This window comes from Melampsora larici-populina (assembly GCF_000204055.1).
Source record: "Melampsora larici-populina 98AG31 unplaced genomic scaffold MELLAscaffold_34, whole genome shotgun sequence".
Classification (NCBI taxonomy): Eukaryota; Fungi; Basidiomycota; class Pucciniomycetes; order Pucciniales; family Melampsoraceae; genus Melampsora; species Melampsora laricis-populina.
In genome coordinates, this window is record NW_006768798.1 from 135907 (window position 1) to 160861 (window position 24955).

The 24955-nt window shown below is 43.0% G+C and overlaps 4 protein-coding genes across 4 annotated transcripts; 2 read left to right on the forward strand and 2 right to left on the reverse strand.

Moving 5' to 3' along the window:
- Positions 1-3288: 3288 nt before the first annotated feature.
- On the forward strand, positions 3289-5263 carry MELLADRAFT_89942 (uncharacterized protein; the record flags this gene model as incomplete). Its single annotated transcript, XM_007412954.1, has 6 exons — positions 3289-3788; positions 3863-3942; positions 4007-4102; positions 4169-4344; positions 4413-4716; positions 4803-5263. 6 exons carry the CDS (start codon positions 3289-3291, stop codon positions 5261-5263), a joined length of 1617 nt encoding a protein of 538 aa, XP_007413016.1.
- Positions 5264-10767: 5504 nt separating this feature from the next.
- Positions 10768-13041, forward strand: MELLADRAFT_89943 (uncharacterized protein; the record flags this gene model as incomplete). The annotated part of the gene is made up of 5 exons (XM_007412955.1): positions 10768-10865; positions 10961-11540; positions 11605-12088; positions 12163-12245; positions 12316-13041. 5 exons carry the CDS (start codon positions 10768-10770, stop codon positions 13039-13041), a joined length of 1971 nt encoding a protein of 656 aa, XP_007413017.1.
- A 360-nt stretch (positions 13042-13401) lies between these two features.
- MELLADRAFT_117259 (uncharacterized protein) lies at positions 13402-17854 on the reverse strand (the record flags this gene model as incomplete). Its single annotated transcript, XM_007413106.1, has 6 exons — positions 13402-14045; positions 14115-14720; positions 16152-16308; positions 16606-16687; positions 16780-16885; positions 17316-17854. The coding sequence occupies 6 exons, from the start codon at positions 17326-17328 to the stop codon at positions 13402-13404; spliced, it is 1608 nt and encodes a 535-aa protein (XP_007413168.1).
- Positions 17855-19740: 1886 nt separating this feature from the next.
- On the reverse strand, positions 19741-21497 carry MELLADRAFT_49432 (uncharacterized protein; the record flags this gene model as incomplete). The annotated part of the gene is made up of 6 exons (XM_007413105.1): positions 19741-19982; positions 20039-20182; positions 20239-20440; positions 20502-20644; positions 20719-20976; positions 21203-21497. The coding sequence occupies 6 exons, from the start codon at positions 21351-21353 to the stop codon at positions 19741-19743; spliced, it is 1140 nt and encodes a 379-aa protein (XP_007413167.1).
- Positions 21498-24955: the final 3458 nt, after the last annotated feature.

Below are 24955 nucleotides of genomic sequence, written 5' to 3' on the forward strand. Positions count from 1 at the left end.
GCACAGTTTTTTCACACTTCTGGTCATTCCACTTGTAATGCCAATTTCAACACAAATTCTTCCAAAATAGATCCCAAACACATTGAAGATGTTGGAAATGTGCCAATATCTCTTCCCCCACATGACAAAATTGAAAATCAGGTATAGTTCAATATAACACTTTTTGCATCAAAGCCTTCCCTCATTCTCTAAATTCCACTCAAACACATGTTAACAATCATCTCTGCCCCCACTTTGCAGAAAAAATGGCCCAACACTCATTGAAGATGCAGGATATTTGCCATCATCTCTCCCCCGAGATGACAAAATTGAAAATCAGGTCTAGTTTAATATAACACTTTTGACCCCATCCCCCTCCTTCACTCTCAAAATCTTACTTAAACAATTTCAAAAAATATTCCCGCTCCCGCTCTTCAACAAAACAGGACCAGTTCTCATTGAAGATGTAGGATATTTGCCAATATCTTTTACCCCAGATGACAAAATTGAAAATCAGGTCTAGTTTAATATAACACTTTTGACCCCATCCCCCTCCTTCACTCTCAAAATCTTACTTAAACAATTTCAAAAAATATTCCCGCTCCCGCTCTTCAACAAAACAGGACCAGTTCTCATTGAAGATGCAGGATATTTGCCAATGTCTTTCTGCCCAGATGACAAAATTGAAAATCAGGTCTAGTTTAATATAACACTTTTGATGCCATCCACCTCCTTCACTCTCAAAATCATACTCAAACAATTTCAAAAAATATTCCCGCTCCCGCTCTTCAACAAAACAGGACCAGTTCTCATTGAAGATGTAGGAAATAAAACCGGACTTGAGTGGGGATCCAACCTTTTGTGATTGGCCAGCATTGTGTCTTCATTCAACTGACCTGTATTTCCTTATCTTACCTGTCTTTTTGCTACTTCAAACCTCATAAATTTGCTGGAACACCCCTCTGATTCACACATATACCTGGATATGGATGAGGACCAACAGTCACCAGGCCAATGAACTCTCTTTCCAATTCATTTTGGCCACGTCACCATTTAATTCAACTTTGGTCAACACATTCTTTACGTAGACGTTTAGCGTTGTTTCATTCAATCAAACATCTAGCCATGGTTTCAGCTTATTGCATTGTATTTAAATTATACAGCCAGCACTTCCAAAAACAGATGACTAATTGAAAATGGTTGTTCTTCGACACCTGCCAAGCACTTTGTCTGACAGGCAGGGTTGAGGTGGGAGATGATGACTGATTGGGTGCGTTGAATGCACCTTGTTTTTTCAATGTCAAGTAGGGTGCCTTGAACACACCTTGCATTTTTTCCCAATACCAATTTGGGTCCTTCGATTCTCGAACAGTCCTTGACTGGTTGTTCAATCTTGAAGATGAATAAACCAATGAACTGATTGAGTGTATTTGAAATTGATCTCATGGTCATCTTGTTATTTTTTGACCCTCGTGGTCAAACATGATATGTGCATACATGTCAAACATCATGTAGACCATTTGAAATGTGAACTGTTGTAAGTACTAACCTTCAAAATCTTTCATTCAAGATTCTCCTGAGATTACGGACCCTTGGGTGCCAGATTGATCTGGGAAACCAGATCAATCTGGCGACAAATCGCCTGCCCCACTCCCAGAGTGAGTCTGCGTCTTGGATTCAAACTCAATCTGAGATGTAGGGATCACATGATAGACAATATCACGTGGGATTCATCTGGCCAGATCCATCCCACGTGATATTGTCTCATCAAAGTAGGTCTGGTTGAGGTAGACTACGGACAAGATCACGTGGGATGCATCTGTATGGTCACATGAGAAGATGCATCTGGCTCCAGAATATCACCCAAGCTGAGATGTAGGGATCACGTGATATTCAGTGCATCAGATGTATCTGGCCAGGTCCATCCCACGTGATACACTACGCCAAATTGCAAATTTACCGTGGAGTTTAGAAAATTGAGTAGACATAGAAAATTATAGAGAAGCTGGCAAGGGTCAGAAAAATATGAAAAAATAATGGGAGGACCCTTTGATGCATTCCGATTGTCTGGCATATTTTTTCATATTTTTAAAACCACAATGCATATAACAATACACAAAATATAATATCTTCTGGGGAGAAAATATCAAAACCAACACACAAAGATATTGAGTAGTCCGAGAGAGACAAAAATATACAAAAATTTGCATATTGTTCCTATGATTGAGAGCTTTGATTTGAGTATCTTTTTTGTATTTTTAGTGTGAAAATTGTTGATTGTACTAACAAAAAACCTCCAAAATTCTCAGATCACAACCTGTAACAGAGATTGGAATTTGGCTAAGGGGTGACAAGGGGAAATCTGGAATTCTATATCCCTCATATCTTTTGCAATTCTGGGCCAAAACAATTGATAATTAGTTCATTAGGAAGCCATGAAATGCATTTGAATGTTATGTTAACACATCAAATCTGTAGCTCCGCTACAAAAAAAGCTATTTGTCATTGAAATAATTTCCTATATATCCACATAGATATTCTTTGGAATTAGATGCAAGTTTTCTGTCTTGATGAAAGATATAGTCACAGACTTTGGCTTTCCAATGAACAAAAAATTAAGTGGTTTGATCAAGAATTGACAAAGATATAAGGGATTGTTGAATTCAAATTATGCCCTCCAATCTCTGTTACAGGTTGTAATCTGACAATCCTGGAGGTTTTTTGTTAGTACAATCAACAATTTTCACACTAAAAATACAAAAAAATACTCAAATGAAAGGTCTCAGCCATAGGAACAATATGCATATTTTTGTGTGTTTTTATCTCTCTTCAAGACTGCTCAATATCTCTGTTTGTTGGTTTTTATATTTTCTGCCCAGAAGATATTATATTTTGTGTAGTGTTATATGCATTGTGGTTTTAAAAATAGAAAAAATATGCCAGACAATCAGAATGCATCAAAGGGTCCTCCCATTATTTTTTCATATTTTTCTGACCCTTGCCAGCTTCTCTATAATTTTCTATGTCTACTCAATTTTCTAAACTTCACGGTAAATTTGCAATTTGGTGTAGTGATATTGTCTCATCAAAGTAGGTCTGGATAAGGTGGACTGCGGACAATATCACGTGGGATGCATCTGTATGGTCACGTGAGAAGATGCATCTGGCTCCAGAATCCAGATCTCCGAAGTATCACGGACCAACGAAGTGACACCCCATCCCTATCATCTTCAACATCCAACGCTCAAAGCTCACACAAATTGAAGCACTGATCAACCACAATACTCGTACTCTACACCTTACCTTACCATGCGTCTAACTCGAGCAGCTTCTAGTAAGAACAAACATCAGAACAAACGGACCAATGACACCAATTGTGAAACGGACATTACCTCGACTGGAGCCCCTCAAAAGCGTAAACAACACAAAGCAAACCCTGCACAACCACCTGCTGCCAAGGAGAACAATACCACCCCCACTGACAGCAATCAAAACCCTACCGGGCCGCGAGACTCTGATTCCAAACCCCCGCCTGAAGAATCCATCGAAGATTTGGCTAGCATGGGCCAGAAAGATGTTGTATTGTTTGAATCGACTGTCAATATCAATAACTTTCTGAAGATGGGAAGACCATGGCCCGTCCAACGTATTCAAGGTGTCATTGATGCCAGAGGGAAGTATCAAGAAACCTCTCACATTCCACCCGAGATTCTTGCGGAGGCTAGACTAGCAAAACAGTGCTATGAAAAGACAAAGTGGATGTTGGCTGCAATTGGCAAGGTGAAACATGATGTATTAGAGAAGGAGCTGTAAGTGATCTACCTATCTTTCTACTTTTTAATCATCTGTGATCCTTACATTTCAATTTCCATATGTTTATTAGTGGTGAGGGCAGTCCTCCACGGCCTCGTGATATTTATCGAAGGTTCATGGCCTACGGCGTAGATTTGTTACGTCTTAAAAGTCAGTTTCATGATACTTACTTGATTTATAACATTTTTCACTGACCATGTCTTTTTTTGGTTAGTGCCAAATGGTCGGAAAGCCAAAAACAGCGGCAACGTCATGGCACTCCATAATGCAGAAGCCGCAAAATTTTGGGGTAATTACAACGCTAAAGAATGTCGGGTTTTTCACAAAGATTATTTCTTTGCCTTAGCCGGTGTTCCTGATCTTGATAACCCCAAAGACAACGATTCTCCTGCAACCATTCCTCTGCTTACAAACGAAGAAGAAGAGATATACCGACCTCTTTACGAGAAACTTGTCGATCACGAGAAAGTCATGCAAGAACAAGGCGTCCAACACTTGGAAAAGAATTTGAACAAAAAGTCGTTGAAGTGTGTTCGTAAGGTTGGAAAGATGGTAAGTGCTCTCCTTTGCTAGACTTTTATCTGTTCTTTTGTTGACTTTACCTCCCTCATTTCCGCTAGCTGGCCCGTGATGGTGCACATTTAAAATTCAAATACATATTGATGGCTTCAAGTGCTCATCCTCCAAACTCTAAGACTGGCGCTGGATGGACCAGAAGGTTCACAACTGTACCCAGTGTTACCAGGTGGGCTGATTGTGAAATTGGCTTAGGTCCTGTCTTCGCTACCATAGCACAAGGACAGTCAATGATCAAAGCCATATCCGAAGCAAATAAGAAAACCCAAAAGAAACAAACTAGCAGTCAGCCTCAGCCAAGTGATGTGTTGAAGACCAAGCTGGCGAGTCTCTTGAACAAACGACTTGGTACGTGATAATTTCTTGGGTGATCTGTTTTCTCATCTTGGGTGTATTACTGATGCGGGATTTCTTGTCTCCTTCCTTGTTTGTAGTTGATACACTTGGCTATAATCCCACTCGAGGTAAACAATTTCCCCTTACCGGTGACCCAGTGGCAGGCCTTCTTAAGCGTAAGATACCGGTGCAAATTATACAAGAACCCGGCTCCAAACTCAGCTCTGAAGATTTGAAAGTCGGTCACAAGGCAATGCACAAGGTGCATCGGCAGGAATGTATGGATGATTTAACTACAAATCATTTTAGATTGGAACTTCTGGAAGGACATGAAAAAGAAGACAACACGAGTAAACCAGAACAAAAGACTAAAAGTATTAAAATTTCAAATGGAAAAGGGAAGCGTGGCAAAAAAGTGAAGTCACAGGAGTTTGTAGACGAGGAGGAGGAGGTGGTGGATGATGAGGATGAGGATGAGGATGAGGATGAGGATGAGGATGAGGATGAAGATGAGGATGATGTTGAGGATGAGAATGTTGAGGATGATGATGGTCAATAGATGCAATGTAATAGATGCAATTGTTGTAGTCCTCTTCATTTCTTTTGTGTCTAACTTGAAATAAATAAGCTTGTCTGTCTTTGGCCTCAATTAATTCGATTTCTTCCATTTTTTGTGAGATGAAATGAAGTATGAACTTGTATGAACTTGAGGTATTGGTGCCATAAGTTTGCTTTGCATAACGTGCATGTAGCCTGTCAGATGCATCTGGCTCATGCTACCTCAGATGGCATCTGAGGATTCTAAGATGATCTGACCTGTTACTTGTGCTGTATCAGATGCATCTACATAGCCTGCCAGATGCATCTGAGTATTCCTTAAGCTGCAGATCTTACTGATCTGATCATCTGGATTTGGACGTCCTACCAGCCCCAGTCAGGGCCTTTGGTCGATTTGCGTGTCGCCTTGCCAGATGCATCTGGGGGGTCCAGATAAATCTGCCTCAGGTATATTTGATCTATTGGACACTTTGGACCTCCAGATGTGTCTGTAGGTATTTGACACTACAGATGAGTCTGTTGTGCATAATGACTTGTTCTGCTTGGAGTGCAGTCATTGCTATAGGCCTCTCAGATGGATCTGGTAGCTGTCTGTTGAAGTTCATCAAGGCAGTACATCCAGATGCATCTGCCCCTACACGGGTTGAGGGACTTCAAGTACACGGGATATATCATCAGATGCATCTGCCGCTCTGACTTTGATCTGTGTGCTGTTTTACGGGCTCAATCCGTAGGAAACGTACATACATTTTAACGGGTGTAGTCCGTGCGTTTCCTGTGACACAGGTGAAATCATTTCGAGTTAAAATTAAAGTATTGGTTGACAGAAAAAGCATTTAAGTTACAATTAAGGTATTGGGCAACGGAAGCAAAATTTTGAGTTACAATTGTGATATTGGTTTTGAGTTACAATTATGATATTGGTGGACATGCAAAACATTTCAGGTTACCATTATGGTATTGGTGGACAGAAAAAAATTGAGTTAAAATTAGGATATTGGTGGAAAGAAAAACATTTTGAGTTACCCTTGAGGTATTGGTGGGTGGAACAAACACTTTGAGTCACACTTGGGATATTGGTGGACAAAAAGAATTTGAGGTACAATTAGAATATTGTTGGAAAAAACATCTTGAGTTATGATCAAGGTATTGGTGGATGGAAAGAGTACCAGAAAACTAGGGCCTTCAATGTTATCCCCCCACAATTTGAGATGTGGACACCAGAAAACAGCACCTACTGAGTTTCTTGAAGTGGAAAATTTGAGTTTCTAAAGATGTAGGCATTATATTTGGGTTGATAGTGTGACCTTGTCAAAATCTAGTATCTAGTCTCCAGGCCAGATACCTCCTTAGCTTGACAGAGGACTGGTGCTTGTAGAACAACCAGTTGACTTCATGTAGCCAGTTGCCATACTGTATTGCTCTGGAAGTATTGACTGCTGGTGGATCTGATTTCTAGCTGAAGTTACTTTGAAGCATCATCAAAGATGCTTTGAAGTTTGCTTGGAATCCTTGTGAAGTTGGTGGTAGTCTCTGGCCTGCCAGTGACTAGTAGCTGGGGGATTTGGCTTTCACATCACAACATGCTTAACTGGATCTTTGATTTCAACACACCACCCTTCCTCCAATCAAGACCTTTGATGAAGGTGCTGACACAGACTTTCTGAACCTTTACATTGAGGCGGAGATTTCAAGAAAACTCAATGAGCTCAAGCAATACCTTTGAGGCATATATCCAATGGTTTCTCCCAATTTGAACAATCCACAATGCATGTTGGATTAATTGAAAGTAAGCTGTCATTTCTCTCAACATTTTTCAGATATGTTAATCCAAAATATGTGGCTTATCATTGAGTTTGTACAGCCTCGTGCAGGAAAAGATCCACTTTAATCCCTCCTGGCTCAGAATACCCAGCACAACCAGTGGCTTCTTGTACCTCAAGTGATTTTTCTTGATAGCCAGTCAAGGATGCACAGCTAACTGTGGTGCAATGGCCACTCAAATGATTTAGATCTGTTAGTGGTCAAATATGGGCAACTGAAGACATACCACTCTTTGGAGATTTTTGTGAAATGGTACTTCAGATTGGAAAGAAAATGATAAAAAAGAAACCAACACAATACAGTCGAACCCGCGCAATTGCATACCCACGCAGCTGGATAACCCGTGATAATGCATAGAAAAATTCCTCAATCTTGATGCTTTTTACTGCCAAATTTGACAACAGGATTTCATAACCCGTCAAAATGCATAGGAAAAGTCTTCCACCCAAATTATGTGATTGAGCAGGTTTGACTGTATATCACTTTTAATTTAATTTTATCTTGATTCAGTTCATTTCAATCCATTTTTATTTGTTTGCACTCATTGAAAACACTTTACAAACATCAGCTTTTGTTTCCTGTTTCTCTATGCTCTTTAACATGTTTGTTTTTTGATAAATTTGATTCATATTTGAAAGAAGAAAGAAATACTTTTCTTTGAGAGAACGCTGGAGGTACAACATGGTTCAAAAGCCCAGGGGTACTTAGTGTAGCTGAGGGTAAGCCCTGAGTGCTTTGAATCAGCGGTCCACGCTCAGACGAATTGTGAAAATTCTTGTGCAAATTTTTTTGATGTTACTGAATCACTCACACCCTCAAGCTCAATTGATCAATCATCAATTCACTAAGTCAAAAGAAGTCTCTTGCGATAAATTCTAAAAAACCACCCGCCCGCCCCTGAAGGAAAGAATTACATGTAGGCTTTGTAGAAAGCCAAACTTGGAAAGGATAAGTTACATGTACGCTTTGTAGAAAGCCACACTTAAAAGAGGATAATTAAGATGAACTGGGAATGTATACTCCCTCCCCCAGCCCATTTGTAGCAGTCAGCTGTGACACAGGTTGGTTCTTGTGAACCAATCTTGTCTGGAGGTTTGGTTCTCACAAACCAACCTTGTCAGGGGTCTGGTTCACATGAACCAAACCTGGAGGCCAGGCTGTGCCAATGCCCCAAACATACCACTCTGACCTCAAAGGTAAGAATGGTTCAAACTGGGAGGGACTCACCTCACAGTTCACATAGACTTGTAGAGGCTAGTTTGTCTCAATACCTCAGGGCACAAATTAGTGCAACTCACTGAGGACTGGGTTGTGTGCATCACTGCAAAGCTCTGTGTGAGAAAAGGCTTGCTTTCAGCTGACTTTTTTGCCAAGACCATTTTGAAAGCTACCCTTAGAATTGACAAAATCAAGTGGGCTCAATTGTTGCTGTGCTTACCAAATTACCATTGCTGCAAGCCAGATTTCTCTCGATGGAATTTTAAGTAATCAAATATGGTGGAAGCATCAAGCTTCCCAGGTGAGGGAGGCCACTGGACCAGGTCAAATCCTGAGCCAGAATTGGATAATTCTGGGGCTAGACATGAGCCCACGCATAAAATCATGTGCCCAATGATCTGGGCCTGACTTAAATCTCAGTGGGACAGGGCCAGGTTGGAGCAATAGTTACACAAATGGTCTTGTGCACTTTGTAAATTTTTCTTTGCACAAGAACAAGTCCTTGGAGCCCTTTGAGTGCCCACAAACTGTTTTTGGATTGAGAATATTTTGTGTATCTTATGTTTATCAAAAGAGGCCTCCTGCCTGGATACTCCACACCTACCATAGCACAACTGAGATTTCCACCCCAATCAAGGTATTGTCAGGCAGCAGAGCCCTAGTATTACTTCCATTGGCAGCCTGGGTAAGTAAGGTGGCCTATGTACCACTTCATTCTGGCTATCTGACAATACCAGTATAGTACTGTACCTCTGCACAGAGAATGACACAGTACCCAATGTGGGGCCATTTCTTTGTGTTTCCAGCAGAGCCCATTGTGTGCAACACAGTGCATGCATTTCTTATTAGCTTGCAGATGCAACACAGCTAGCAAAGGCAGTGTTTGTGTTGCTCACTGTTGCATTTTGTGTTTCCCACCATTCTTCACAACACAACATATCTTGCAATACCATCTCAAGAAAACTTTGATATACACAATTGAATTATATTTGAGAAAAAGAAAATATTACAAGAATAAGAAAATAGTCATTGAAGTGTTTAAGTCAAAAAAATTACTTGAAGTATCAAAAGTATTAAAATAGTTGTTGAAGTATCAAGGTATAAGGAAAAAAAGTGTCAAGAAAGTGTCAGAAGTTTCTGACTATAAGTTGCCAAGTTGTGTTGCTGACAGTGGTAGTGCACGGCATTACGACAGGAGAAAAGGGGGACCAAACAGGGGCAACACATCAGGCAATGGTCTGACCCAATGTGTTGCCCAACATTTCTTGTGTAGGCTTTTTGCTTTGTGTTGCTCAAAATTGCAGTCCCCCACCAAGTTCTATATAGGCAATGCCAGGTTTGGTACAATTTTTAGTATCATACCTGAACCCAGGTACAATATACAATACTAAATTTATTAATATTGTGAAGCACACTGAGGTAATGGCAATACTAGTATAGCTGTACAAGTAGACGCAGAAAGTATATGTCACCCTGTAGTGATCTTTTGGCCCTGAGGGTGTCGTATCTTTTCTGTGTCTACTTGTACTGTATTTGTGGCTGCCTTTTTTCCTATATGTACAATGCAAAATTATGTTCAACACGCAATCATTTGCGGCACTCAAGATGATCAAGTCCGAGCCACCTTTTGCGGAAACCTAGTTTTGGGATGAAACTAGGTCTGCCAAGAATTAGGTTTTTTTAAGATACAGGCCGGCACCTGGTTTGTATGTATGTAAGACTACCCCTCTTCCACGCTCATCTATCGCTCCAAGATTCAATTTGGCCTCTGCGAGCCTCGTGCATCCATTTAGGTAGGTTTCCAAAGCGCCAACTAAGGTAATCATTGAGATAGTGACGGCTTCTTGAGAGTTTTCAAGGAGTAATAAGGTTCCGGTTTTCATCAATTCGAAGTGAAGAAAGACTTGCCGAGGTAAGTAAGAAGGTGATTGATAGGTAAGATTGATAACCAATAAGAGATGGAGAGACAATTTCACAAGGTCAGATATCAATTGAGCTCGTGTGCCAACACAAGGCATGTTGGTGAAATCACAATGATTGAGAGAGGGAAACAAGCAGTAGGAAGGAGTGGTCCTCAAAACTAAAAACCAGGTGGGAAATTCCAAGTTTTTCTTGTCCCTGCAAAAATGAAAACCATGTAAGTAGGTTTCCGAGAAAGGTGGCTTGGACCTGATTGCTTTGAGTGCCGTAATCACACATCTACTAATCCAAACATTGCAGCCAAAAAGCTTGGCCAAAGATGGCCCACTCTCCACCAGTAGCTCTTCATGAAACATACACCGTGGGCAAAAGTCCGTCGCATCCGGGTTTGCGACGACAGGACGCTTCCCACGGGTTGCAGCGACACATGTATGCTACATACACAAAAGTGACGTGCGACCCCGTGGTATCTACTGCGACCAGGCCTTTTACATTGCGACACGCTCCTCGAAGCTGCGACATGACCTGACAGGACCCTTTGGAATGCAACCACCCTACGATTATCCCGCCTTTGTGATGCAACGTGAGCCTAACCTCCCATTCCATACGCCACTCAGCTCTCGTGCCCACTCCTCAATCGGGTAAGCATTCCTTTCAAACTTCTAAACTGCTGAACCCCTGAGCATCGCCTATACGTCAACATTCTCACCCAGGCTTTTTTTTTACGGAACTGCAGTGAAATTTCTCATGATGTTGGCTATAAAGACGGTCTTCTTCCACACTTTTACAACTCAACTTCAACTCATTGTCTCATTGTTTCATCCAACCAACCATCCAACTATCTATCCAAACATCCATTCTCATTTTTATTGCTCATCATGGAATGTGAAGACGAAGCCATCAACACGCAAGAACCAGCCTCCGCTGCTGCTGCTGCCGCTGCTGCTGCCGACCCCAACTCTGCGATATCAGCTCTTATTGCTGATAGCCTGAAACAGCAGGCAGCACAGTTTGAAACGATCATCTCCGGCCTCCGAGATCAATTCAAAGAGCTCGGTGGTTCATCTTCACGCAGAAAGTCGACCCCTAACGACTCTACCAAAAACACTCCTGATACCTCGTCCAAACAAGACCGATTGAAACAACCTTTACCATCAAGCGCTTATTCAACACCGACCTCGTCTGCTAAAAAAGGACCTCGCAAATCTAAGACCCCGGTTCCAAAGCCAGCAAAACCAGTTACTCCGCCTGTACGCCGACGCCATCCACTTCAGTTGTTATCGACTGATTTCCCAAACGACTTCAAAACCACCAAGGTATGTCATTCAGGTTTCAGATTGCTGATGAAACAAACATTAAAACCTGACTTCCACCTCACAGGACGCCCTGTTCCTCCATATCAAGATTATGTGGGGGTTGTTCAAGGCGAACGATGTTCCTGCTCCCATTGACCCGAGCCTGCTAAAGGCCTTTTACGCTCGGTTCTCAAAAACAGAACAGATTGAAGCAGCGCTGCTTGATCCTGCAAGTGCCGACGTTGTCGCTCAAAACAATATACTTACCCTGAAATCGTTACGCGGCGGTGATGGTAAGATTGGTCGTGGAATGGCCAATTTGGATGAGATGTACATCCTCTACATCCACGGTATCTTAGCCAAAGTCGGCATCCGTGTTTGGGGTCCTGATCTGAACGAGGCTGCCGACTCGCTGTACAACTCGGCCTGTCGACTCACCGCCCTCAACACGTTCCGTCAGCTGATGGCCACCGGGGCTTACAACTATATGAACGTCAATCCAGATCATGTAAATTCAATGTCTCGCTTCATCTCAGCTTACAATCACTACGTGCATTACTGGATGGCCAGTAAGTTCATCATTTTACCTATGTCTCGCGTGATCTCAGCTTACACACTAACTAGAAGCAATACTGGATGGCAGGCAAGTTTAAATCTGAGCTCAAACCACCCGGTCGCGCCGAAAGCGAAAGTGCCAGGAAGCTTGTACAAAAGCATCGTGAACGAGTGAGTCGTGAAGAACCATTGTTTGAGTACATCTCACTGACGAAAAAGTCCTTTACTTCATTGAACACAGCTTAAACAGGCCCGCGTCCGTTTCCTCGATGTTAACCGTGCCAAATACCCTCCTCGTTATAAAGCGCTTTGTGAAAATGTACTTGCTCATAGCGATGATGAACAAGAGCCGGGCAAAAACTACCTTACCATCAAGACGTTGGCCTACCGATCAAAAAACGCCTCCAAGTTCTTTAGACGATTAGACATCGAAATGCAAAAAGCGGTGCAAGTTTCTGGAAAGGCGGTTCCACACCTCGAGCGTCGATTGCCAAAAGTGCCAGTCCCATCCGCTTTTTCCCGCGCTCCTAGAGACTTACCAATTGACTTTTACAAAGCAAGCTGGTTTAACAATCTTTCCTCGGGCCAAAAACGACTCATTCCCAATGCCAATCAGGTTGCCTTCTTACCCGACGCGGCCCAATCATTGTTTCCTTCTCCTCAAACACATCCCGATGAAAGGTTATCTGACAAAGCCTTCAATGGCAAATACCTTGACGTATACTTACCAGCCTATGAATTATGTGAAGAAGACAAAGATGCCGAAGATAGCGATGAAGGATCAGTTGCTCATTCAGTGGATGATCATGAAAATGTAAAGATGAACGAACCCGATGAATCTGACTCGGATTGCTATGATGAAGGCGATTTCGGTGATCTTTACGACGATACTGATGATGAGGCCGAACAAGGTAAAGGGAAAGGCAAAGGCAAAGCCAATGCACCTATTGATCTTGAGGATGATTGAAAGACCATCATGTTGTACTGTTCTTTTCATTGTTTCAAGTTTTTCAAGACTCTCGTTAACTACGCTGTTCCTTTTCAAGTCTCTCGTTGATATGTTTGTTTACATCTAGGTTCTTCATTTTGTAACTTGTTCACGTTGTTTATTTTAAATTCTTTTGTTAATTTGTTCCTTTTCAAATCTCTCGATGTTTGTTTACGATCTAAGTTTCTCAATTTTGTTATTTCTTTTCAAGTCTTTCGTTAATTTGTTTCTTTGCAATTACCGCGTGTCGTTGACTTTCGTGTACAACTGATAAAAAGCGAGAAAATACAACTGAGAAAAAGTGAGATAACAAACAAGTGAGAAAGTGAATTGAAAAAACTACTCTAACTGAGATTGATGATCAAAAGGACGCAAAATGATTCCTCCCTCTGATACAGAAAGTGTATCATTGGGTAAGAGTCTATAAGCAGCCACCGCAATTACATTGCTTGGAGATACAAAGATACAACGGTCTTCGACTTGACCAACGATGCATTTTAGCAAGTGAAGAATATACCTGAAATGTTTTGATGGTGATGATAGGTCCTTAGGAAACACGTTTAGAATGGGATTTACCAAGAGCTCGGTTTGTTCATCACCTGAGGGGTTAGTAAACACGTAAATTTGCTTGATCATGGCATAGGCTGTTTTCCCATTATCCTTGTACTTAATGCAGTTGTTGGGTTTTAGGACGGACACCGAGAGATATTGGGAGATCTTCCACGAAGGTTTTGGGATTGCGTGTGGATGTAGGACCTTTGCGTTGCGCGGATGAGGAAGTTTGCGATGACTGCGAACCTCAGGCGTCTTCGATTTCACATAGGAAAGCAATGCATCGTATTTGTAATCTTTGAGTTCAATCTTTCTCCTGGCCGCTTTGGATTTTGTAAGCTCTTCTGAAACTGTATTCTCGTCAATGGGATGATCACCCATTAGTCGTTGCAATTGAGCAAATCGACGGAGCATTGTCTTATCCATTTCAGCTGGAAATACCAATTCCAAATACATCCATGAGTCCTAGTACCCAAAACAGCTAATAAGACCAGACTTACCTAAGTGCGTGTTGGTCTGAATCCCCTGTAACATCCCAATCAAGCGCTCACCCGCGAATTCGGATACTTGGTTGAGAGGGCCCCAGCGCCTGAGCTGATCCGGAATGTGGAGTGCATAGTGATGGTTTGGCACGACCCCCATATTACCAAAGATACACAGAGAGTTTTTGTGATATCGCTTGTAAAAAAAAGCAAACATATCTGCATCATGCCTAGTGACAGCCTTTGTAGTGACAATGTTGGTACACTGTACCAAATCAGCAATATTTAAGAGAATTCGACCCCTATTTGAGTCCACCAGGATATCCTCCACGTCTAACACATAGATTTGAAGAACTATCAGAGGTATGATGAACGCGAATAAGCTATGCCATTGTGATGCTTTGAGCTTTCCGTGTTTTGATTCACCGAGGTTTGATGGAAGCCTGGTGATGCCGGTAGGTAATACAATATCCTTCATGCAATGGCGAAACAACTTGATATTCTCTTCAGTAAACAGTCCCCCATTCCAACCTGAATCGAGCTCCTCATCTTCATCTTCATCTTCAAAATCTTTGTCAGAATCCACCGCGTTCCCACCTCCTTCCTCATAGGTTGGCCTTTTCGCTGATCGCTTGGATGATGATGGCTCGGCTCTTTTGCGTTTTGTTCGAGCTTGGTCGTCCTTTGAGGGTATGACAAATCCCCATCGGTATCAAAAGTGTTGGTGTAAGACACCCTCGAACCAATTATGCATGACTCCTAGGGGGAGGTCAAGGCAAGGGTCTCAATAAACCAATCGATTCATTTCGGACCAACGGACCCCAGTGACCTTCAGAATGTCGTCTTTTGCCTTCAGTGTTTTTACGCTTCTAGACTCTTGAGATGCTTTCAATGTTTCTCTCTTGTTCCTCAATTTTGCGATAATCATTTGTCCGATGTCGTTAGAATTAGCCCAGCACCATGAACAGAAATAGGTTGCTGAATGTGATGCAAATCCAGCAACCTTATGCATTCCAACCTTGTCACCTAAGAGCGAAAGTAATTTGATGCGAACCAACCGACCTTGAGGATACTGAGACGTAGGAATCTTGATACCTGTTTCGAGCGCAAGAAGTTCATCCACTGTACTTTCCAAAATGTTGGAGATAGTCGTCATGTCGGGTGAATTTGGACCGGTTGTAATGCCATGGACACACGTATTGCTCATTAAATTTTGAATTGATGGCCTAAGATTTAAACAGTTGTATGAAAGTACACCAAATGACTGTTGCTTTCCTGCCTGACGATTCCCACGAGGGTTGAACCAGTCGATGAAGAGTGAGAAAACCAAGTTGAGAGGGGGCGGATTTGTAGCTTCATCAGAGGGTTGAGGATCATTCCAGATGATTTTGGCAAACGCGGGAGATTGCTGTATGTCGATGATGTCAGAGCTTTTGGCGTGAGCAAGTTCCTGCTTCCATGCTTCAATGTCTTCCTCAATAAAGTCTTTGCTGAGTAGCCATTCGAGCCACGATGACAAGGGCTGTGTAACATACACGCTTCGCGGGACACCGATATGTGATGGTGTCAGGTGCATCGAATCCGTAGGTTGACGAATTTTCCCCTTGTCGCTAATACCTTGGAAATTGGTTTTCGAGGTGAACAGTTCTTCGCCACATAGTCGAGCCTGAGCCGTCTTTTGATAGGTGCAAGTCCACGGAGCCTCAGCGATCTGATACAGGCTGAAGCAAACAGGACAGCAAACCCGTTCGACTAGGTCCGGAGAGACTGATAAATTCCTGATGATTGTTCGAACGTCCTTAGGTACAGCATAGCAGGCGGCATCCATTGAATAACCATGGATCTCACGATCCCTTCTTTCATCCTCACGAGAAAGTTTGAGTATGCGCATGATGAAGTTTTGGGCCTTCGCACAATCGATGCGACTCAGACCACAGGCGATATGTAGCCACCCTAAGAACATGCAAACAAGAGTGACGGCTAATGTAATCGTAAAGGTACCATATGATCAGATCAATTCTGGTCTAAACAGAACGTAACAGTGGGTGGTCTTACCGGTGATAGACAATGTAGGGGTCCAATCCTCAGCTGGTTTGACATATTCCTCTGCTGTTGCAACACCAGGCAAATCGTCTTCGGAATCGTCCGCCTTTGGTTCTGCAAGTGATGCTTCAAGATCGAGTTTATGGTGTTTCAGCCCGGTTGAAGATGTCTTCCATTGGCCACGACAAGTTTGGCCGTTTTCGTCGATGCACGTTTGAGTTATGCATGTTGAGCAAGTGCAAATGATCATAACAAAAGATGAAAGTTGCTGTGAATAGGTAACGATTGATGGGTGCGAAATAACGAGGAAATCAAGAAAGCTCAAAATCGGCATGAAAGGCCAATGTCGCATCATGCAAGGCAAGATAGGGCACTGTCGCAACCTGTCACAGCCTGTCGCAGTGTGACGGGCCTGGTCGCAGTAGATACCACGGGGTCGCACGTCACTTTTGTGTATGTAGCGTACATGTGTTGCTGCGACCCGTGGGAAGCGTCCTGTCGTCGCAAACCCGGATGCGACGGACTTTTGCCCACGGTGATATAACTGACTGCAAAAGACGGTGAAAGCATGGAGTACCTGGGAATCGAACCCAGCGCCTCTCGCAACCATGTCCTCACGGATGCTAAGCGAGCACTCTACCGATGAGCTAGAACCCCTATGACGTCATCGGCGTTTTCCGGGTACTCGACCGTGAAATTACCCGGAACTTGCCGGGCTGAGTTGTGACGACCGTCGAGGCCGGAGCCTGAGGGATTAACGAAAGACCAGAAGGAAAATTTCAAAGTTGCTTATGAAGACAAAAGTTTGTTTGAGAACGGTCAAGGTGTTCAATCGAACAGATCTCAGCCAAATTTGCAGACGAGGATGATGTATGTACAACTTGGCAAGATTAAGCCGGTCTTAAGAAAGAATAACAGATTAATATATTGAATATAGTGTACTTTATGACTGGAGCATCAGACAAAAAGTGAAGATACATGATGAAGTGGGGAGCTAGAGTACGATTGTGCAACTCGTATTGGAAACATCAAATGTAGCTTAAGGCTCAAGCCGGCAATTTTGACTTTTGCACTATGATCAACAGACGTCAAAGTTTTAAAGGAGTCGGGACGAGTTTGTAACTGAGTTCCATTAATAAAATAAGCAAAGGATTTTGGAGAAAATTATTTCTATACATTCAATATTCATATTTGAACTTATTCATTCTATCATACAGTTATAATCACATCATTTCTATCAAAATTAAAAACGTTGTATTTATATTAATCACAAAAGAATTCATGCAAAACGAGCTAACAAAACAAAGATTGAAGAAAAGAAAAAAAGAAAGATGAAAAATTGCAAATCATTGATTCAATCCAGCATAAGTTATTCATTAGCTTTGACCATAATCCGTTCTAGGCGCTCTGGTCATTGTTCCAGCTCTTTTCAAAGCTCCAGTCTCCCACTTTGATTTCATATCGTTAACTCCATTGAATCTTTCTTCGGGTTCTTCTTCTTCTTGATGCTTTTCAAGTTGTCCCGCAATTGATGTTGCTTGAATATTACTCACAGCTGACCGTGTGTAATTATGACTCTTTGTAGGAGGAGTTGGTTTATTCGAACTTGATGATTTGGGCGGTGTAGGTTTGAAGGTTTGTCTTTGACCGTTACCTGTAGTTGACGTCTTGAGACCTGTGGCAATCTTATTTGAGAAACCGTTCTTGCCAGCTGGAGGAGAAGTGGCGGGAGACTGAGAATCTCCTGTTGTTGATAGGCTTTCATATCGAGACACTAAACTCGTGATTGCAGCTGCAGACTTTAATGACTGTGGCTTTGGTGCTCGCAGTGGAGGACCTGGATTCCGGGCCAATCGCGAGCCAGTCAACATCGATGATAGTCTGTTTTCGGGTGAAGTAGATCGGGTTTGAGCACGCGAAGAGAATGGGTCCCGTTCATTGTCATCCAATGGTAGCGGAGAGGCCGCAGGAGGTGCGAATTTAGCAATTGCAGCCCTCCTCCGAGCCTTGATGTCGTCATCTTCCTCCGTGGTAGTGGTCAAGTCCGATGTGGAGGCGACTGAAATCGATGTTGTCGATGGAGCTATTGGAGCTATTGGAGGTTGGGCAGGGGGGTTTATTGGTGAAGTAGATTGGTTGGATGTGCTAGCTGCTGAAAGCTGATTGAAAGATTTTCGTACTGGGACAAAATGATCCTTCGTAGATTTGAGGATCGAGTTGACCGGGTTGAAATCTGACTTCGCTGGCAGAGGTGGGCTCGTAGATTTTGCATGTGCCGAGAATTTCGCCAATCCTTCTGGGTCTTCTGGTTCTTCTAGTTCATCATCCGAGTCGCTAGATGAATTGCTACTTGGACTTGGTTTCCAGGCATTCGACACGGCATTCGTCTTGATATCTGTTTTGCCAAGTGGCCGAGAAGGTAATGGAGGTTCACCGGCAAATTCAGTGGATCCGGAAGGTTTAGCCTTGGGAGTCGGTCGAAACTGATGATTGTTGCGTAGCGTGTTGGCTGACTGATATTTGTTTGCTAACTGTTCTTTGATAGGGGGATGTGTTCCTAAACCTAGCTGGGCAGAAGCTGCAAGGTCATCCTCGTCGTCGGCGAGGAAATTGACCGGTGGTTTTGGATTTGTAGATTTCTTTTCTGAAAAAGATGGTTGTCCAATCGGATTCTTTGATGGCAAAGTAGGCATAAGCTCTTTGATCAGGCCAGAGATAAGACTGGGTGACGTCTGGACAGATCGACTGACCAGCTGTGCTTGGTCTTTCTTCAGTAACTCTGATAAGGATGGTGCCGAGGGGGCTTGAGAAGGTTGCTTGAAGCTGTAGGATGACATAGATACCTTCGTGGAGGTGAAGCTAGTATGCGACGATCGAGTTTCATGTGTGGTGTGCATATTCAGCGATTGAGGCCCAGTTTTTTGTGACAGGCCACCGGAGCCTATGGCGATGGCACCGGAGGCTTGCTTCGTATGCCCGATTTTTGGAGATGACGTCGATGATGGACCAGTGAAGGAGTCCCTTTTAGCAGGCCGATTTGATTGAGGAAATTTCCCATCTGCTCGAGCATTGCGTATCGTATTCATGCTAAGTGGTTCAGCCTTCTTGATATACGCAGGAGGTAGAAGATCTTCGAAAGGAAGAGTTGGCTTTGTGGCTGGTAACACTATATCTGCCACTTTCCTCTGCTCGAGCGCGGATTTGGGTTTGCCTTGGTGGTCAGGAGACGTTGTGTGGAGATGATTGAGTGACACCGGCGCAGAGGTCAACCGACTTGTGCCGGGACCGCTTTGCGGCGATGTCAGCATGAATGCATCTCCAAACCCAGCGGCAGCTTCCCTGGCGAAAAGATCAGACTCTTCAGGTGCACCAACCTTGGAAGGCAACTTCCACGTGGAATTATTGTCGTTGCTGTTCTCAAGCTTGGTAGCAGAACCGCCAGATGTGTCTATGGCATTACTGGGTGCCACATCTTTGGGTTTCGTCATCGGCCTACCGCGCCGCATAGGCACGACGACGTCAGCTTGACGGGTGAGGAGGGGTACAGATGGTGCGCTAGTGAAAATAGCATCCAAGCCTTCAGATTTGCCGGACTGAGGGGCTACATTCGCGATAGATGAAGCTTGCCCTGATCGCTGTGTGGGTCCTGATCCCAAGGATGTTGCGGCTCTGCTCGCACGCTAAAATTCGGAACAAACGTCACATCATCACAGTGATCATACAGCGAAGCCATCATTGGACTTACCCGTTTCAAATGGGGCTGGATACCTCGCAGTTTGCACGTATGTTCATGTACCTGCCAGATGTCCGGCCTACTGAGTGCGGACTTCTGAAGCATGGTACCTGTGAAGACGCACAAGCTGAGTTGAAGTTCAAGTGTCTTGACAAGATTCACTAACCGATCAAATACTTGATAGAGTTGCTGTAAGCAGGGTAAGAAGGAATGGTGTATTGAACATTGAGGATTGCCATCGGGCCATGCTCCTCGAAGGGTGTTGTGTAATAACAAAGTTTGTAGAGAAAGACGCCTAAAGCCCAAATATCTAAAAACTCGAGGTTAGAAAAAAAGCCACTCTTTACATCACGGTGAAGAACGTACCTGCTTTCTCGGTGACACCTTTACGGCTCCACACATCCACCATCTCAGGAGCTCGATATTGAAGAGTTGTATGCTTGTTCAGATCCGCCTCTAATGCCTGGATCTCAGCGGTGCTTTGGGGTGGGGTTGTTGGCGGAGTGGTAGTAGAGCCAAAATCGCACAATTTGTAGAGATTAGGAGCGGCCACCAGGATGTTCTCGACCTGTATGTAGAGAGCAGTGAGACGTTGAAGACTATCAATTGATTGATCCGAATCGACGTACTTTCAAGTCACGGTGCATCAAGATAGGGGTCTGACTGTGCATATGAGCTACCGCTTCGACTGTATCGCTGAATATCTTCAGAATCTCAGACTCAGTCAGGCGGTTTTGTAGACGTGAATTCAATAAGTCAATTATGCCACCGCCTATTGGAAACAATTTCAGAGTTGATGAGTGACTAGCATTCCAACATGAATCAAGTAAATCAATTTGAACTTACCTGGACAAAGCTCCATCAAGATGAATATTTCATACCCAGACCCACCCACAATAGAGGATGCAGAGGCTTCGATGAAATATACAACATGCTTGTGAGGCCTCAGTTGCTTCATTACATCCACCTCCTTCCTCACCTCCACAAGGCCGGCTTTATCGGGTACAGCCATCCGCTTCAAGACAAATGTGTTTTGAGTGGGCGCAAAGCCTTCAACACTGGAAGGTGAAACCAAACTAGCAACGTACACATGGGCGAAACCCCCTATGGAATAGAAGTCATTTCAGCACAAGATCCTATACAATTTATTAAATTTACACTGCTTGCTGTTTGCTCTCTTTTTCGATCAGATTGAAGCAGTCACAGGGATCTCGAGGCTGCAGGAGCTCCAGAGAGCGAGGCTCGAGAGTGATTGGATGCCAGCATAGAATGATTTTGCTTCCATTCTAGAACAACTCCTTTTAGTTTGAAAGATTCAATTGTTGCTTACCTTCACTGAGAAACTTGTCCACTTTGACTACATACTTTCCAACTTGAACCTTTGTACCAGGCTGAAGACTTCCGGAAGGACCTGGAGATGGACTCGCGACGTGAGAAGGTGCTGAGGGTACTAAGTTGGGCCGGGATTGATAGGTTGCCATGATTTCCTGACGATTGCCTGACTATATGAGCTTCCAAGAATGGTTGAAATTCAATCGTAAGGGGATCGTTGACAGTGTGGTGGTGCTTTCTGAAATCGTCGTGAAGTTTTAGGTCGAAGATGCTGAGGTGATCGTCCATTGGGCTGGACCCTGGCACATTAAAACACAAAGCGCACCGCCCGACATACATACCCTGCCCGCCCCCGAACATACTTGCAAGAAATGGGAGCCGTCAGGCGGGGCTGAGACGGGCCGACCCGACCTTCGTTCAACTTCAGCTTCAAGTTCAAGTCAACTGAATTCCTTGAACACTATTAATCCTGCAAGCTTCAGATGTTTTCAAAGCAATGAGTGGTATGGAAGGGAGCTGTAAAAAACATACTTTCAAGTAATCCCTTGTGAGAATGATAGTGGCTCATGAGACAAAACCTGTGATTGCAAAACCCGGCCAAATGATTCATATGAGGAAGAAGCCAGACAGCCTTGACCGGCTAAATTCCTGCATTTTGATTTTACGTGTCCCTTGAGGATGTTGGTTTGCAAGCACAGCACGTCCTCAAGCGCTTTTAAGCGCTTCGTGTGAACAGAAAATATCTCCAGCCAATGAGAATCCTCGCAAGACATGGTGGTACAAGGAACTCCTTCATAATTACAGGCAAACTTCGCGAGGAAAAGTATCTAACTTAACACAAGTCCCAAACTCGCAGGGGCTTTCATACCTTCACAAGCTCGGTGCCCTGGAGAGGGACTTGCGAATTATCAGAGCTTTTTGGTGTACCAGCAGGGACCCGATGAGAGTCGCTCGGGTAAAAATCCCATACAGACAATTATCTTCTGTAGTTGAGACACTACACTACGGTCCAAACTTTAAGGGCCCTTTTGTACTCAAAACGACCATAGTCACGACATCTCCATTACATTTCAGGACATCTCCCAGTTCCAAATATGGTATGTACTCAAAACATAAACTTGATAAGTTTGCACGAAACACATCTTCATAATGAAGAATGCATGTAAAGCTGATGTACTCGAAATATAAACAGAAGATACATTTATTCTAGCAGTCCAATATATCATCAGAACATAGATGTGCCCATCTATATACCCAAGACATAGCTCGTATATAACTTTTGTTTTCATAGAAGAGGACCTCAGCTTAAAGTGACCAGCTGGGGCCAAAGCCCTGTTACAAACCAGGCTTTGGTCGGTCCTCAAGTCCTGATATGTGGTAAGCTCATGAGTTGCATAAATCAAAGTCACGAAAAACAACTGACCTTCAGATCTTGGCCTGCTTTTCACTCGACTCGATGTTTTCCTCTCTTTTTTCTTTGTTGTCATCAATCATTTAATCAGTTTCATATCAGTGTTTTTTCGTTTTTTGTGACCCATCGACCTTGTCATTCATTGGTCTTCATCTCCTCTACATCCGTTCTTCCAATGACTCGTTTTATTAGTTTCATAACGCTTCGATCAAACAGTTTCTTATCGAAATATTTTGGGGTTGGTTTTCCTTTTGATATCTTCGATCTCTACCACTCTCTACCCTTCAATGGCTACCAAATCCATTCATATCCGAGGCTCTATCTCCTATTTAAATCTTTCTTTACATTTCCTTGATTTGAATCGGCTCAAATTGATGGAAATCATAACCTCATTGTAATCGCCAGATTCATCCATCTCATCGTTGTCTGTTTTTTGGTCCACTCCCTAATATCACTCGTATACGATGTAGTTTTTATCCCATCATTGTCTCCCAAAAGGATTACAGTATCTCCCAATGTCTCTGTTATTTGTACTCACAACTGAACTGAAAAGTGTAAACTTGAAAGTACTGTTTTATTTATTTCAACTTCCTTGCCAAGTTCCCAATCCCTGAAATGTGGATAATAAGAAAGTGCCAACGTGAGGCAATGAGTTTTTTGTAAAAATGCACCCCCATCGGGTTAAAATTCTCTCGATCTGCCTTTCCTCCCGATGATCCACACAGTTTCGCAACCTAGGGAGTCGTCTGATACACCAATTTTGTGATGTAAAAAATATATACCTGAAAGATACCGTTCATGTCAATGTTTTGTAGCTGGGATCCTATTTACTATGTACGTTTTCAAGATCTCAAAACGGAATCCTTGAGACAGACTGTGAAATTATGTATCCATTACATCGCTTTTGGACCGTAGTGTACACGAAATCTGAGGAGAGCAAATTGTTCAGAATTCCCGAATGAACAACTTTGCTCTTTGGACAAAGCTCAACCATTCCTCTTGCCCTTGCAAGAGGATCGAGAAGAGTTTTTCGGGGTCAAATGAAATTTGATGAGCGAATAAACCAGTTTAATCTGATTTAAACTGATTTGATTGACTTGAAAGTGGTTGGTCGAGACAACGTTGAAGCAAGAGAGCCAAATCGTGAATATCATCATCGATCAACTCATCCAAATGGCTCAGCATACCATCAGCACCAATGTCAATACGCAGCAACCAGTATGCGAGTCTGATGACGACTGGGAAGATGATGACGGGCCATCCACCAATGCAACGGCTACCGGACGAGTAGCTTTGAGCCAACGTATCCTTCGTCAATCTTCGAAATCACTGCGTGCGCAAATCCGGGAACTTTTTCGAAAGCGCTACGGCCAAGAGCCAAAAAAGTTGCAGATCAGAGTAATTGAACGCTTGGTCAAAGGACACGACGTCTTCTTTCACGCCGGAACAGGCTTTGGCAAAACTCGGATTGCCGAGACATTTTTCTGGTTGTTTGGAAAACGTAAAAAGGCGCTGTATATAGTGTTGAACCCCCTCGATGCATTAGGAGATAATCAAGTGGGTAGCCGCTGCCAGTACACTCAATGGTTTTAAATCTCACACTTGTCTTCATTCTCAGGTAACCGAGAAGATTGCGGTGGGTATCAGTGCTTTTAATTGTACAGCAGAAACATTCAACGAGAATACTGTGGAAGAGATTAAGAACGGTGCTTACTCCGTCTTGTATGTTGTATGTTTGGTTCAAACTTAATAGCTGAACTTACGACTTATGTATACCACATGCTGATGTTCCGGTGTACTTCTTTTGTACAGAGCCCCGAAATTTTTCTACATAATGATTTTATAGGGCCGGCCCCGTCATCCTAACCGGGAATGAATGCAGTACCGGCCCCGTTCACGCACAATCAGGCATATTTGAGCATGAAGATGTGATTTCATTGCGTAAGAACAATCTTTGTGTACATAGACAAGTATATGATGTGATAAGGTAACTCCTTTCATGTATATATAATTCTTTTCATGTATGTAGACAAGTATATGTTGGAATAATAACTAGAAAAAGAGGAAAACATCAAAACACTGAACCCACTATTCGTCTTCTTCAATCTGCATCTGTAGCTGTCACGATGATTGGACTTTCTTCAATGAGGCGCAAGGCCTCGTTCATGATGTCATTGAGCAGCGGCATGATTTCTAAGCTTTTCTAAGATTTCTAAGTATGTTTATGTGTGAATATTTGTGTGAAGCCTAAAACTTTGAAAATGAAGTTGAGTGGGATGTGGGGTTTGGTGGTAAAACGTGGTAAAACGTGGTAGAACGTAACTCAAGTGGTGATACACG